Consider the following 15,873-nt stretch of genomic DNA (forward strand, 5'->3'; position numbering starts at 1 on the left):
TTTAAAATGTCTTACTCTTAATTGATTTTTTTTACTTTATACATTGCTTTATATACATGATATAATTTTATCCGCACCTCATTTCTATAGTGGAGGACTTATTATTTATTCGTGTGTTTATTTGGCTTTGGTTTGTTTGAGTTTGTGCCCCTTGCTGGCCTGGAATTCGATATGTGGAGGGGGCTGACCTCAAGCCTGTGTCTCCCAAGTGCTGGGACTGCAGGCCTGTGCCAGCTGCACACATTTATTTTACTCAACTTCCTTACTTTAATTATTTGATTACGTACGTGTGTGTGTGCACGCGCGCATGTGCATGTGTGTGTGCACTGTGGAAAGCATGCAGAGGTCAGAGGATGATTTGAGGGAGTTGATTCTCTCCTACCATAGAGGTTCAGGGGTGGAACTTAAGTCCTTAGGCTTGGCAGCAAGCTCTTTTACCATTTATTGGTTTTGGGGGAAAAGTCTTATTACATTGGCTGGGCTGGCCTTGAACACTTAGACCCCAGGTTCAAGTGATTCCCCAGCTTCTCAGTTCAGAGGAACTACAGTCGTGCCTGCCACACCTGGCTGGTGGATAGCCTTGGTGTTGCTATGGGAACATGATTTCCCATACTTAACATTGGGCTTTTTTGATCATATTTGCTACTAAATACTGTCTCTTCTGCTCTAAGTTTTAGAATGAGATCTTGGTAATCGGAGCACTGAACAATTGAGATAGGTCTGTTCCAAATGCTCTTTTTGGGCTAGCTGTGGAAATCTCTATCTCTTTTGGTGGTTTCCTGAGTCTCCAGATCAAAGCTGTGAATGGTCTCTGTTGAGACAAAGGGAAGCTTGACTGGCAGGTCCTTCAGGTTTCTAATTACAACTGGCCAAGCTCTTTGACACGCCTGATACAACTGTGCTTCAGTTCTCTTGCAACTGGGTGACCCTTGAGAAGCCATCATTTAGTCTTTCAGGCTGAGTCCCAGAAAACCCGCCATGGGTATTAACAGTGCACTATAGAGGCCTGACATCTTGCTGCTCATGGTGGATTATGCTGTCAATCCCAACTTGGGGAGGCAGAAGCAGAGACATCTCTGGGGGGCAGGCCTTGGTGGGGGTGACATCCTTTTGGGGCCATTTATGTTTTCAGGAGCCCCAGAAAGAACAGATTTTCCCTGCATTGTCTTCTTCACGTTTAGGGTGAAGATGTGAGGTTGCCCTATCTTTTTTTTTTTTTTTTTTATTGAGATAGCGTCTCACTAAGTAGCCCTGGTTGGCACCGACTGCTCTATGTAGATCGGGCAGGTCTCGATCTCAAGAGACCCGACGGCCACTGATTCCTAAGTGCTGGGATTGGAGATAGATGCTGAACTAGGATGTTTCTCTGTGACACCATGTCACACCACGAGGGGTGGGGGGACCTTCTAGTTTTCCACTCACATAAAACTCTGTTTCTTCTCTCACCAAGAACAAGAAACTGTAGGATAAAGGAGAGTAACCATGAACAGTACGTGTGCTTGTCAGCCCCCAGCATAAAGCAAGGAGGTCATGCAAGCGGATATCACATGCACACACACACACACACACACGCACACTCAAGTGTACACTCCTCTCTTCACCCCACCCTACTCCAGCACCTCTCCTTTCCTCCCTAACTTGTACTTTTTGTCATCAGCCCAGCACGCATCCCTGCTGCCTCCCATCTTTATCCTCCCTCATCCCTTTCCTTCCCTTCCCCCTCTGTTCTCAACTGCCCTTGCCTTTCTCAGCCTCCTTGCACTGGGCCGGTCTGTCCTTCCTTCCTCACCCTTGCTTTTCACGTTTTGCACAGATGTCCCTCTTTGCCCTCAGAAAGCTACCAAGCTCCCTGACATTGAACCACTCTGGAAACAATGCTTTCCTTAGTAAAGACAGGCTATAAGCCTGGGTCTCCATGGGACCCACTCAAGATCAGCACAGTTGTGTGGGGCTTTCCCTGTTCCTCCAGCTTGCCGCTTTTCCCAGTCCGTGCTCCCACCTGGACACCTCGAGCTTGGTGGCCACACCTGACAGACTCCCTGGGAGACCATGAGGTACTCCTGGAAGGTCGCCATGGTCGTGCAGCCCATAGCCCTTCCCCAAGGAGGGCTGGCCTGTGGCAGGCTGTGTTTATTGTCTTCGTGCTCGATGCTGAACTTGAATAGCCCTGTGCATGTGTCGGCAAGGGGCATGGATGCACCAAGCAAGCCAAACAGATTTTGTACTGTTCTTTTTGAGATGTTACGTTGTCCAGGCGGGACTTCAGTTCCTGGGCTCCTGCCTCAGGCTCTTGTGTAGCTAGGACAGATAATAGGTTCTTGTCACCACGCTCATCTCTACTATTAATATTATTGTTGTTGTTATTAGGCAGTAACTGAGACTGTACTCAGTCTCACTCGCCCATGTTAGACCAGTGCTCTACTACTGAGCTGTGTAGCCCCAGCCCTGCAGCTCTTTAATTGTCTTATTTTTATGGTAAAATACACAGTGCATGAAAGCAAACCATCCTACCCATTTTTAGTCGTACAGTGGTTTAAGAGTATTTCAAATGTGCGGCTATCGCTGTTGTCCGTCCTCCATCTCCTGAACTTTAATTTTTTTCTCAAGCGGAGACTCCACAACCTTTAATCAACAGCTCACACCTTTCTTCCCCCTCCCCCCACCTTTCCGCTTTCTGGATTTTGGTTTGCTTTAGTGTGTGGTGTGTAGGTGTGGAGGCATGTAAGTGTGTGGGGAGGATGTGTGCTGGGTGTAGGGGTTATACTATCTAGCGAATTGTGGGGTGTGTGTGTGTGTGTGTATGTGGGGGGGATTTAGGTGTGTGTCTGTCTCTGTGTGTGTGTTGAGATGGCTTTAATATATAGCCCAGGCTGGCCTTGACCTGGTGATCCTCCTGCCTAACCGTCTAAAATGCAGGGCTCAAAGGCCTGCCCGCCTCTGTCTGTGAATCTGACTTCTCTAGCGACCTCCTAGATAGGACCACGTACTCCTTATCTCGTCGAGCTTCCTCCGTGCCTATAAAGGGTCCGTTTAACTCTTGGCGTGGTATTTGTCGCCTTTCTCCTTTTGTGTAAGCAGAGACTCCTTGCATCAGGGCCCCTCACAGGAACTAGCTTTGCCCTTTTGTGTCCTTGTCGTCTGAGAAAGTGGCGCTTTGGATGCCACACCATAGTTGCTAAAGCCAGGTGTGAGAGCTCATGCCTGTAATCCCAGCACGTAGAAGGGTCCACATGACTTTGAGGCCAGCTGGGGCTACATAGTGAGACCACGCGTCACGTAAACATGCTGCTGCTGGTTGTTGCGTCTGCCCTTCACCCTACTTTCCTAGGGGCTTCCCTGACAGACCAGAGCAGACCAGCAGGGGAACACAGCCCTCCAGGTCCTGCTTGGCACGTGCATTACCAGAGAGGCCTCCAGGCAGGGCCCGTGGGACATGCGTTAGAAGTGAACCCCATGGGCTGGAGAGATGGCTCAGTGGTTAAGAGCATTGCCTGCTCTTCCAAAGGTTCTGAGTTCAATTCCCAGCAACCACATGGTGGCTCACAACCATCTGTAACGAGGTCTGGTGCCCTCTTCTGGCCTGCAGACATACACACAGACAGAATGTTGTATACATAATAAATAAATAAATATTAAAAAAAAAGAAGTGAACCCCATGTGGGTCTCCCACTACCACCCTGTATGTGTCTGCTTTGGACACAAGACTTTCTTCATTTTGGCCCTAATGGAGCTTAAGAAAGGTACTCCTTTATTCCTGGGAAGGGGTTTATATTAGAAATATTTTCTCAGCTTTTCTGAACCAGCTTATATACACATTTTGAGAAGGGCCTTGTCTGCCCGTAGGAGGACAAATAGCTGGCGTGTGGCTCTTCCATCCTTGGAACACTCCCCCTGGTCCATGCACTGTTGCCATAGTAACCAAAACCGCTTTTCAAAGGAGGGAAGGAATCTCTCGTGGGCACTTGAGAACTTAGCGGAGTGAGAACATAAGCGGGGCTCAATTATAGATGCTGGCGCAGATACCTGGCTATTAATAGCTTAAGCCAAGCGGAAATTAATAGGTGAGGCTTGCCGTCATTTGGAGGGTAGGAAAGACGCAAACCGACTGATGGGCTCTTACGGTCACTTAACGCACAGATCCTTCAGGACCTTCGTCCATGGCCAGACAAGATGAGAACTCAGCCTTTTTTTGTTGTTGTTGTTTTTCTTCGGTGCTAGGAATGGAACTAGAGTCTCGAACACGCTAGGCAAATGTTCTACCCCCCCCCCATGCCCGCCCTTGGTTTTTTATGTGTAGTATGTGTGTAAATGCATGTGCGTGTGTGTCGCACAAGCACGGAAGCTAGAAGACAACCTTGGATGTTGTTTCAGGAATGCCGGCCATCTCCTTGGAAACGGGTCCAGACTGGAGCTCATCAAGCAGGCTACGCTGGATGGACAGTGATTCCCAGGAACCCTTTGGTCCCTGCTTCCATATCACTGGCGTGGCAAGCGTGCACCTCCATGCCTGGCATTTTGACATGCGCTCTGGAGGCTGAACTCAGCTTCTTGTGACTGGGAGAAACGCACTCTACAGGCTGAGCTGTCTCCCCAGGCCCCCTCCACCCTACTTTTTTTTATTATTATTTTTGAGACAATGCCTTATTATATGACTCTGATTGCCTGTAACTTATTATGTAGCATAGGCCAGCATTGAAGTGGCAATGTTCCTCCTTCTTCCTTCTAAGAGCTGGGATTATAGGCACTTGCCTTTCCTTCATCTGTGGCTCAATTTGTTGAACAGAAGCCCTTTTATCAGGGCAGCTTCCACACACTGGGAAGTGCTAGCCCTAGCCCGCACACTTAGCTGTACTTAGGAAAAGCCCGAAGCCCCAGTCTCACCCTGCACCGATGATGTCATTGTCTGTGGAGGAGACAGCCTGGAACTCCACTTACCTGTACATAGCTCTGGGAACTCCAGGGTGAGGGCAGATCCTTGACTTTGCCTCCAAAAGGAATTCCAGAATGAGCTTTTGGTTTTGTTTTTGAAGAGAGAGCCTCACTTGTAGCTCTGGCTGGTCTGGAACTCTCCATGTAGATCGGGTTGCTTTGGGACTCACTGAAATCTACCTCCCTCCTGTGTGCTGGGATTAAATGTGAGCCCCATCACGCTCAGCCCGAGTGGATGATTTTTGTTATGTTGTTACAACTTTGAGACAGGGTCTTCGTGCAGCCCACCCAGGTTGGCTGAGCATGAACTATGTACGGACCCTCATGCTGGGATACAGGTGTGCATACCTGATTGAATATGATAAATCTGTGAAAGCTCCCAGGCATAGTGGTTTTATTGATTCTTACGTTGAGAGTCCCCTACCCCTGGGGCCTAGATACAGAAACAGGTAACTAGGTAAGGGGATGGGGGAGAGCAGAAGATGGGTCAGCCAGGAAGTTTGAAATGTCACCTCCAAAAAGGGTCGCTCAGTGGAGAGAACTCACCATAAGGCTCCCACATTATTTTCAATTCATGCTTTGCATATTGCTTGAATACATTTACGTGTTGACTGTGGAGAGGCCGTAACTCCAAGCGTGGAAGATAAAGTTAGTTTGATCTTGTCACCTATTGCAGTTGCAGCCATAGCAGTAGCCACGCTGAACCCAGCTCAAACACAGGGCAGATTTGGGAGTAGCCAGGGATGGGGGAGAAGGAGAGGGGAGATACCGCGCCAGCACGGTCTGGAACCACGAGTCTCGGCGGAGGGTGTCCAGGTTGAATAAAATCCACAGAGCACGAGGTTGAGGTGAAACAGCAGCTTGTTTATTGTTCTGCTGGGGCTAGCTTTTATACCATGGCACCAAATGGGGAAGGGGCTGCGAAGGGACTGTCACCTGACCCAAGGAGGAACTCTTACCTGACCCCAGTAGAGGTCAAGGACTGATCACATGCACTCCACCTTCACCTGTCCCCAGTAGGGACTGTCACCTGACCCCAGCAGGGATCAAGGAATAATCACGTGCACTCAAACTTCCTCATCCAACTCCAGGAGCAGAGGGAAGTTAAGATTCTTTGCAGATAAGCACCTCAAATGGGGGCAGGGAGATATAACTCGGGGTAGCAATTCCCACAATTCCCCCAACTTTATTTTATAATGAGGGGTCCTGTCTTAGGTCCTGCAAGGGAAGTACCTTCCCTTACCCGTCACTGGGCCCCCAATACCCTGTCTTAGGCGGGAGGGTTACCCCACAGGTTGCCCGTCCTTGGAGACCCTCATTTTTTCAGCATCTGCAGCCATACCTCATGACTACCGGAAGAGTCATGGGCCAGACTGAGTAACACCTGACGGTGGACAAGCTCAGTCTTGGTGAAGGTGTTTAGAAGTCGTTTTAAGAGGAGCAGACCTACTGCTACCCCTACTAGTCCCAAGATCCCCAGGGACAAGGCACCTCCCCATCGCTGTGCCCAACCACCAATCTGGGCCATGGCATTCCACCATCCCTCAGCAGATATAGGTTTAACATGGGTTTCATTAACTGCAATAATCTGATGTACCAAAGAGTGGGTAAAGTTTACAAAGGAATCATTCCAAGGCCCTCTAAGGTAAGCATTAAGGCGTTGCACCTCAAAGGACTTATTTTTCACTTCCATAAGGGTCACACAGGCAGAATGATAAAAATGAGAACAAGAAGCTTGTTGCACCATCCACAACACATTAATCTGTTCCTGCAATAAGGCTGTTTGCTGATTTAAATTTAGCATCCCTAATTGAATATGTGAGTCCATGGTATTTTGAGTCTCTAAGGCCTGGGTAACACGGGCAGCAAGAGTGTTAACAGTCTCTGCAGTCGCTGCATTCTGGGACACGGTGATTCCCGCAACGGTGGCAGCTATGGCTGATATGGCGATGGCTGCAATGACTGCGGCGGTGATTCCAAAGTCTCTTCTCTCTCGATACAAGATAAGCTCTCGTCCATCATGTGGGTCTTCTACCACCAGGGGAACCAGAGCAGGAATTCTCACCATCAGCACAGACTCATCAGTCGGGGACCAGCAGTTGCTCAAAAAGCAGGAGTGGCATCAGTATGGGTGGATTCCTCACCAGTGCCCATCTCAGGGCTCCCTCGATGTTCTTCACTTGAATCCATATTGTCAGGACCAGTAGGGCCTGGCTCCACTGGCCGAACATTCCGCTCCGGCACCCAGATGGGTTTTTTGGTTCCTGGAGGGAAAACGCAAACGGCCCCCCTCACCCTAGCCAACATGGGTGTGGGTGACTGCCACTGTCCTGTGATACTATCCTTCCATCTAACCCAACCCAGATTGGGAAGGTTTCTGCCAATGTCTCTCCATTGCTGATAGACCTTGCTTATCTATTGTTAAAAAATTTAAAATGTATAAAATTGTAGATAACTGGGCATTTGGGGAGGTGATATACTCCCCCTTCTTTATTTTACAAAAAAATTGTTTAAGGATAGCATGCGTGCGCTCCACTACGGCCTGTCCTGTGGGATTATGTGGAATTCCAAAGGTATGTGTAATTTGATGTTCTTGACAAAATTTTGCAAACCTTTGGCTGGTATAAGCTGGTCCATTGTCTGTTTTGAGAAAATCTGGAATGCCCATATAAGCAAAAGCCTGTAGACAATGAGCAATAACGTCCTTAATCTTTTCTCCTGAATGTAGGGAGGCATAAATTACCTTGGAATAAGTGTCTACAGAAACATGTAAAAATTTAAGTCTGCCAGCTTGAGACAAATGGGTAACATCCATCTGCCAAAGGTGGTTAGGACGGAGGCCTCGAGGATTAACACCTTCATTGGGGGCATTATGAAATGGAGCACAAGCTGGACATTGGGATGTGATTTGAGTAGCTGTAGCTAGAGTACAGCCAGAGTGAAACTTTAGGGAAGAGGCATTTAAATGATACTTTTCATGAAGATGACGGGCTCGTTGTTCCTCAGAAAGGAACAATGCCATTGGGCGGGTGAGGGAATCTGCAAGCTTATTTCCCTCTGCCAAGGGCCCTGGCAGATCAGTATGGGCCCGAATATGGCCAACAAAGGCAGGAAACACTCTTTGGCATATAAGACTTTGCAGCTGAACCAAAAGGTGGAAAACCTGAGAGGTAGGTAATATATATGGCGAGGTTTCCAATGGCCCAACAATCCCTGCCACATATATACTATCAGTATACAAATTGAAGGGTTGGTCCTTGAAAAGAGAAAAGGCCATAAGGCAGGCTGTGAGTTCTGCAGCTTGGGCAGAAATCGGACCTAGAGGCTGCTTTTCTTTAATTGAACCAGAGACCACCACTGCATAGCCCTTGGAAGAACCATCAGTAAACACTGAACGCACTCCCTTAAGGGGGGAAGTTTTAATAATTTTTGGAAAGATAACAGGATGATTCTTAAAAAATGAAATTAAACGAGAATCAGGATAATGGTTATCAAAATTGGCTCCAGTGGTTGCGATGAACAAGGTCCATCCATCTTGAACCCTCTGTAGCCTTGTTATTTCCTCTTTTTGATAAGGGATTAGAAATTTATTTGGGATCCTGCCAAAAACTTGTAAACTAAAATCATATGCCTTCCATAGAAGCTGTAGCACCATTTCATAATATGGGGTCACTACCTTCTTAGGGGAAGCGGGTAGATGTAACCAATAAATGAGTCCCCCTTGCCAAAAAACGCCAGTAGGTGAAAATTGTGAGCTTGGGACGAGCCCCTAAATTCTGAGAGGAAACTCTGTCTCATGACTCATTTGCCCCTCCCTGTCTGGAGGCTTTTTCTTTTTAATCTTTCGCTCCTCTACCTTACCGGGCTGAGCTAGCTTAGTTGCTTTTAAAGCCTGCTTAACCCGGACTTTCTCTGTAAGCAAAGCATCCCTGATCAGTCTCCAAAGGGAGAACATGGCAATAGGCAGGACTTCAGGCCCCTCCTTTCTCAAAGTTTTTTGAAGATCCCCGCGAACCTGTTCCCACTCAGAAATATTGAGGGCTCCACTGGTGATGAACCAGGGACTCCACGTTTCTGTAGTTTTAAGAAAATCATCCAAAGTCTTAGTTTTTACAGCTGTTCCTTTCAACAACCTCGTTAACTCTGATTTACCCGGGGTATTCCCCATTTCTTAATTATCTCTTATCTCTTAATTATCTCAAGTATCTCTTATTTCTTAATTATATCTTAATCCCCAATACATCCTGGCCGGCTACAGGATGACCCAGTCCACTTTCCTCACCTTTCCGATCTCGGTGGGGACCTCCAATTACCGCGCCAGCACGGTCTGGAACCACGAGTCTCGGCGGAGGGTGTCCAGGTTGAATAAAATCCACAGAGCACGAGGTTGAGGTGAAACAGCAGCTTGTTTATTGTTCTGCTGGGGCTAGCTTTTATACCATGGCACCAAATGGGGAAGGGGCTGCGAAGGGACTGTCACCTGACCCAAGGAGGAACTCTTACCTGACCCCAGTAGAGGTCAAGGACTGATCACATGCACTCCACCTTCACCTGTCCCCAGTAGGGACTGTCACCTGACCCCAGCAGGGATCAAGGAATAATCACGTGCACTCAAACTTCCTCATCCAACTCCAGGAGCAGAGGGAAGTTAAGATTCTTTGCAGATAAGCACCTCAAATGGGGGCAGGGAGATATAACTCGGGGTAGCAATTCCCACAGGGAGACTTGCAGGAACCTCTGTCCTCTGTGGAACCAAGACTGCTGTGTGCTGAGGCCCCTAGAGATCATAAAGTTCAGAGCCATCCCTAATCAGATTTCATGGAACTTCCTTCTAGGTAGTTCTCATAGGGTATTTCACTAAGTTAAGATACAATGCATTTATAACATTATATCTTCCATGTAAAAACACCAACCCAGGGGGCCAGAGAGATGGTTCTAGGGGGTAAAGGGCTTGCTGGGTGAGCCCTATAGCCTGAGTTGATCTCCAGAACTACATAAAGGTAGAAGGAGAAAAACACCTCCAGAAAGTTTTCTTTCTACACCTGTGCCCTCCCACACCCTCCCGATAATAAATAAATAATAAATAACTTATAACTAAGATGTTTCTTCATTTAACATTAGATATCTTGGTAAATATTTTTCAGCTTTATTGAGGCAAAATCGGCGAGACTGTAGATTGAAAGTGTACACTATACTGTTCTGATGTAGATAGGCATTATGAAATTACTCCTTAAATAATTGGCACATCCATTACCTCTCATAGCTAATGCATATTTGATGAGAATAATAAAATCTACTCTCTTGATAAGTTGGAAGTATATGATATATTGCTAGTATAGCCTCCAGGATTTATCCATCTTTTAGCCACAAGTTTGAACCCTGGACCAACAACTTCCCACTTTTCTTGCCTTTCTTTGCTTCTTCCCCCCACAGTTGTGTTGAAAAGCACAGTGCTACCTTAAATCACAGTGCTACCTTAAATCACAGAGCTACCTTAAATCACAGTGCTACCTTAAATCACAGTGCCACCTTAAACCACAGTGCCACCTTAAATCACAGTGCTACCTTAAATCACAGAGCTACCTTAAATCACAGTGCTACCTTAAATCACAGTGCCACCTTAAATCACATAGCTACCTTAACTCTGAGAGTAAGAGGTGAACCTTACCGGTGAGGCGGGCATGGAGGTCTATGTCTTCTTGTGTGCTCTCTGCTTTATTTTTTGAGAGGTATTCTCTCACTGAACTTGAAGCTCACAGATTTGACTAGATTAGCTGGCCAGCAAGTTCTAGGGATGCTTCTGTCTTCACCTCTCTAGTGCTAGAATTATGGGCACGCATCATTGCAGAGTCTTTCAGGTTTAAACATTTTGGAACTCCAGAAGGCTGGATTCAAACACAAGACCTCCCTGTCTTGGCTGCTACTTGCTGCTGCTTCCTCTTCTCCCAGCTTCTCCCTCACCCCTCCTTCAGTCTCTAGGCCTGACTGACCTCTTATGTAGCCATATGTGATCAGTTCAAGATGATATCACTTCCTATGTAGTAGGATTGCAGGGGTAAACTACCATGTCTTGTTTATGCTTTGTTGGGAATCAAGTTAAGGGAAACACTCGACCCACTGAACTGCATCTGTAACCCAGTTTCAGTCTCTAGAATACTGGGATTCTAGGCATGACCCACTGTGTTGAGCCCTGGAATTCTGGAATCCACTGAAGGCCTCAAGTGGACTTCTCAGTCATGTCTTAGCTGTGTATATGTTTGTAACAATCTGCACACTGTCCAATGGACTCAGGGTCTGTGTTTTGATCCTTGCGGGGAGAAAGAGAATGATGCTGTTGCAACAGCAAGCGAGGTCCCAGAACCGGGAGTGTGAAGCTGGAAGCCCTTGAGGCCCAAACCCATTTGGGTTCTAGAACAAGGGCTTGCCAAGGAAAAACAAAACAACAGCAAAAACCTCAGAGCCATGATAGTTGTAACATCTTCACCTAATGGAACTGCCATCAGGAATATTTCAGAGCTAGCTTCTAATGGCTTGCTTTTTCTTCACACAGGGCCTTATTTTCTTGTTTTTTTGTATGGTTTCTTATTCTTGATATTGAAAACTGAGTATGTGAATCTAAATGTATAGTAAGTATGTGACTCAGATTCCCCAGGGTTTGTCCTGAGTTTGATTTGAGATCAGCCTGGGCACCATAGTGATGAGCCAAGGCTATTTAACAAGACCCAACTCAAAAAGGCAAAAAAATAGTTGGGGGTGGTGACATACACCTTTAATCCCTGTGTTCAAGAAGCAGAGGCAGGTGAATCTTTGTGAGTTCAAGGCCAGCCTGGTCTATGTAGTGAGTTTTAAAATAGCCAGAGCTTCATAGTGGGACTTTGTCTTGAAAACAAACAAAAAAGTCAAAATAGGGTAAGAGAAATGGCTTAGGACCTAAGAATGTGTACAGCTCTTGCAGAGGCCTGAATTCTGTTCCTAGCATCAACTCTGGTGGCTCACAACCACTTTCAGCTTCAGGGGACCCCGAAGACCTCTTCTGGCTTCCTCAGGCACCTGTATTACTTATATGCACACTTGTTACCTTCTTCTAACACCATATACACATAATTTTAAAATTTTAAATATTTTTAAAAAGTCAAAATGAATGAATGGATAAGTGAAGAGTTCATTCACAATTTTTTTTTATTTTTTAAAATTTATTTAGCTTTATTTTATGTGCATTGATTGTCAGATCTCCTGGAACTGAACTTACAGGCAGCTGTGCGCTGCTACGTAGGTGCTGGGAATTGAACCCGCGATCTCTGGAGGAACGGCCAGTGCTCTTAGCCGCTGAGCCTTCTCTCCAGCACCCGTATAGAATTCCATTTTGAACTAACCCTGCTGACGTCTCTTTCAGGAAGGCGTCCATCGTGGCCAGTATCTGCAGGCCTGGGTATAGCTCCTTGTCCAGTCACAAGTATACCCCCCGAAGGGCAGTGCTGTATGTGCCTGGGAATGATGAAAAGAAAATTAAGAAGATTCCATCCCTGAAAGTAGACTGTGCGGTGCTGGACTGCGAGGATGGAGTGGCCGAAAACAAAAAGGTACTGGCCTGGTTTTCCGGTGGAGGGAAGGATGCTGGGCTAGAGTTTGGGGCTCTTGAGCTAGTATCATTCGCTGTCGACAAAGTGTCAACCTCAGCCTCCCTCGATGGTTAGGGTATTTGGACTCAGTCCTTTATATTGGTTCTGGCTCTCTCTGACGTGTCCTATCTGAAAGAAGGGACACATTCGTCAAAATATATCTCGAAACCTTGACATTTAGTATCTGTGACTGGTGTGCGTATCAATAGAGAGGTAATACGTTTTGCTCTGTGGTATTGGTTGACCTATGTAAATTAGATGTTTCTAGAATCATGGTAAAAGATTCTCAAACCAACTGAATACGATGAAGAAATTTATTTCTTCTTCCCTTTTTAAAAAGTTGTTTTATTTATTAATTTATTTAGAGACAGAATCTCTCTGCACAGTCCTGGCTGTTCTGGAACTTGCTCTGTAAACCAAACTGCTCTCAAACTCAGAAATCTACCTGCCTTTGCCTCCTGACGATCAAAGGTATAACACCACTTGGCTTAGGAGTTTCTTTCTTTCTTTCTTTCTTTCTTTCTTTCTTTCTTTCTTCTTTCTTCTTTCTTCTTTCTTCTTTCTTCTTTCCTCTTTCCTCTTTCTTCTTCCTTCCTTCCTTCCTTCCTTCCTTCCTTCCTTCCTTCCTTCCTTCCTTCCTTCCTTCCTTCCTTTTTCTTTGAAGATTTATTTATTATGTATACAGTGTTCTGCTTGCATGCATGTAACCCTGCAGGCCAGAAGAGGGCACCAGATCTCATTACACATGGTTATGAGTCACCATGTCGTTGGTGGGAATTGAACTCAGGACCTCTGAAAGAGCACCCAGTGCTCTTAACCTCTGAGCCATCTCTCCAACCCTTTATATTGAATTTCGGTCTTAGGTTGTCTGAGACAGATGGCCAAGAACACATAAGGTGGTTTTCCACCGACGAGTGATAGATGCTCCCAGAACTCAGAGCTGCTTGTGGCTTCTGCCTGACTAGTTTATAAACAGGTAGATGGGGGTGTTTCTGATCTTTCCTCATTAAAACAAAACTGGTTTTAATTTTAAAACTTATAGGACAGGCTCTAACTATTTCTCAAGCTGACTTCAAACTTGCAATCTTTCTGCCTTAGCCCCCCAAGCCCTGGGATTACAGAATTGCAATACCAGACCAGACACAGAGATTTCTTACCTGGTAGTTGAATAGTAGATACTTTTGGTGTGTTTATTTTTATTTTTTTTTTAATATGTGTTTTGCCTGAATGTTTGTCTGCACCATATGCATGTGGTATCCACAGAGACCAGAAGAGGGCATCAGATCTTTTGGAACTTATTAGCCACCATGTGGGTGCTGGGAACTTAACCCAGGACCTTTGGAAGTAAAGCCAGTGCTCTTAACTGCTGAGTCATCTTTCCAGCTCCCCGTTTTGCTGAACTTTCTATTTATTTATTTATTTTGAGACAGGGTTTTTCTGTGTTGCCTTGGCTGTCCTGGAACCCACTCTGTAGAGCAGGCTGGCCTCAGAAATCTACCTGCCTCTGCCTCCCAAATCCTGGGATTAAAGGTGTGTGCCAGTTTATTTTCAAGGTTTTAAGTAATGAACATGCATTTGTTTGGTAATTAGGGGAAATATGTAAATCTGTATAATAATAATTTATGTATGCATGCAAATGCTTTGGTTAAAAACATGCTTTCTCCACCCTTTGTTTACCCATTGAGTCCCTAGGCCATCTGGATTCCTGCTGTCGGGGTAGCTTCTTACTCCCCATGATCTGAAGGAGCCTGTCTGAACTGTACAGCTTTCCAGAATAATTACTTTCCTTGGAGAGTCTAGCAAACAAATATTTGCCTTAATTAAAAAAAAGAGTTAATTTCCCATATCTTCTTAATGATGAAATCCAAACTTCCCAGGTCTTTAGAAAAAGATTAGAATAAACATGTAGAATCTAAAGCGTCTACTCAATGTCTTTGGTATATAATTAATACAATTAATCTTTCTGCTAGAGATTTAAGTAAATAGACTACACCTTTTTTTTTTAAAGACTATAATGTGATTCCAGTATACCCCTCCCCAAACTCAGGTAGTGTGCGCTCAGATTAGATGCCAGGTTGTAATTCCAGTTCTGTGTAACCTCAGGCAATTCACTGTACTTCTTTGCCTCCATTTCTTATCTAACCCGTGGAGACGACAATATCTCCTTTTGTCAGGGCTGGGGATTATTGTGGGGGAAAAGTAGATAAAGTACCTGCAAGTAGCTTGGTTTCCTACAGGAAATGGGACAGATAAGGCCTGTAGCGATTGCGATGGGGAGGGATGTTTATTTCAACATAGCAGCCCAGTAGCCCCTGGAAGCCTGGACCAAGTTCCAGTTATATTTCTTCTCCAGTCTTGAGGCTGTCCTCTGAGACCCGCTTAAGGATCTTTCCTGTCCCTCTCATGAAAGTATACGGCTTCTTTCTGCCTTACATCTGTGTGTGTATCTGTGCGCTCAGCCATTGTCTGCCTAGATAGCAACAGTTGAGTTACCAGTTAGAAACCTGCGGGGTGAGCAAGCGGCAGTGTCATCTTGGCTCCCATGTTCACTCAGGGTGCGTTTATACATTTTTGGGCGTGTGTGTGTGTGTGTGTGTGTGTGTGTGTTTGTGTGTATGTGATCTGTGGGTATGTTTGCTGTTTGAGACAAGATCTCACTATGTAGCCCTGGGTGTCCTGGAACTTATTATGCTGACCAGGCTGGCCTCAAACTCAGAGAGCCATGCTGGGGTTGAAGGCATGTGCCTTTATGCCCAGCTTCATGCATGTTTGTTTGTGCACATGTGTGTAGATACCAGACATCAACCTTGGGTGTCTTTCCTCAGATACACTCCACCTGAGACAGTTTATTGGCTAGTAAATAAAGAGTGGGTGGCTGGTAAGGGAGTCGCAGGGATCTGCCTATCTCTGTCTCAGTGTTGGACCCAGCCATGACAAGCTCAATAGAGGCCTGAGTCTCAGTAGTTTACCCTATGACAATATCTGGTTCCAGGAAAGACCACAAACTGAGACCACCCAGGCACCACCCAGGAACAGATCATCCAAAGGAAATTCCAAACGTTCCAACCATTGTAGGCAGGATCACCTGCCAGCACACACCCATAGCTTTTCACTAGGACACCCTAGACAAACGTCAGCCAATCAGGGGTCCTGAACCTTAGAAATCCCTCACCCCCCTTTGCTAATATAAAAACCCAGCCCCAACTGAACTGGGGGTGGTGTCTCTGATCTTGCCATGTTGGATACGTGGAGAGTCTGAGTTCGCCAACTTGTGTAAGAATAAAGGATCTTTGCTTTTACATACAGGACTCGGTCTCCTAGTTGG

The 15,873-nt window shown here is 46.0% G+C and overlaps 1 protein-coding gene and 1 long non-coding RNA gene across 6 annotated transcripts in view; one reads left to right on the forward strand and one right to left on the reverse strand.

Annotated features, from left to right (window-relative positions):
• Positions 1-15,873, forward strand: part of Clybl (citramalyl-CoA lyase) — a 285,431-nt gene that overhangs the window by 124,866 nt on the left and 144,692 nt on the right. For all 5 annotated transcript variants that reach the window (XM_085698178.2, XM_048421903.3, XM_048421901.3 and 2 more), the window contains exon 2: positions 12,323-12,509. In XM_085698178.2, coding sequence (XP_085554304.1) covers positions 12,323-12,509 — 187 coding nt within the window. The remainder of the gene's footprint in view (positions 1-12,322; positions 12,510-15,873) is intronic.
• On the reverse strand, positions 5,773-9,641 carry LOC148120305 (uncharacterized). The gene is made up of 2 exons (XR_015739518.1): positions 9,212-9,641; positions 5,773-7,193 (listed from the first exon to the last, which is right to left on the reverse strand). It is a non-coding gene; the product is annotated as an uncharacterized LOC148120305 (long non-coding RNA).

The sequence above is a fragment of the Myodes glareolus genome, chromosome 12 (assembly GCF_982192425.1).
Source record: "Myodes glareolus chromosome 12, mMyoGla1.1, whole genome shotgun sequence".
NCBI classification, from domain to species: Eukaryota; Metazoa; Chordata; class Mammalia; order Rodentia; family Cricetidae; genus Myodes; species Myodes glareolus.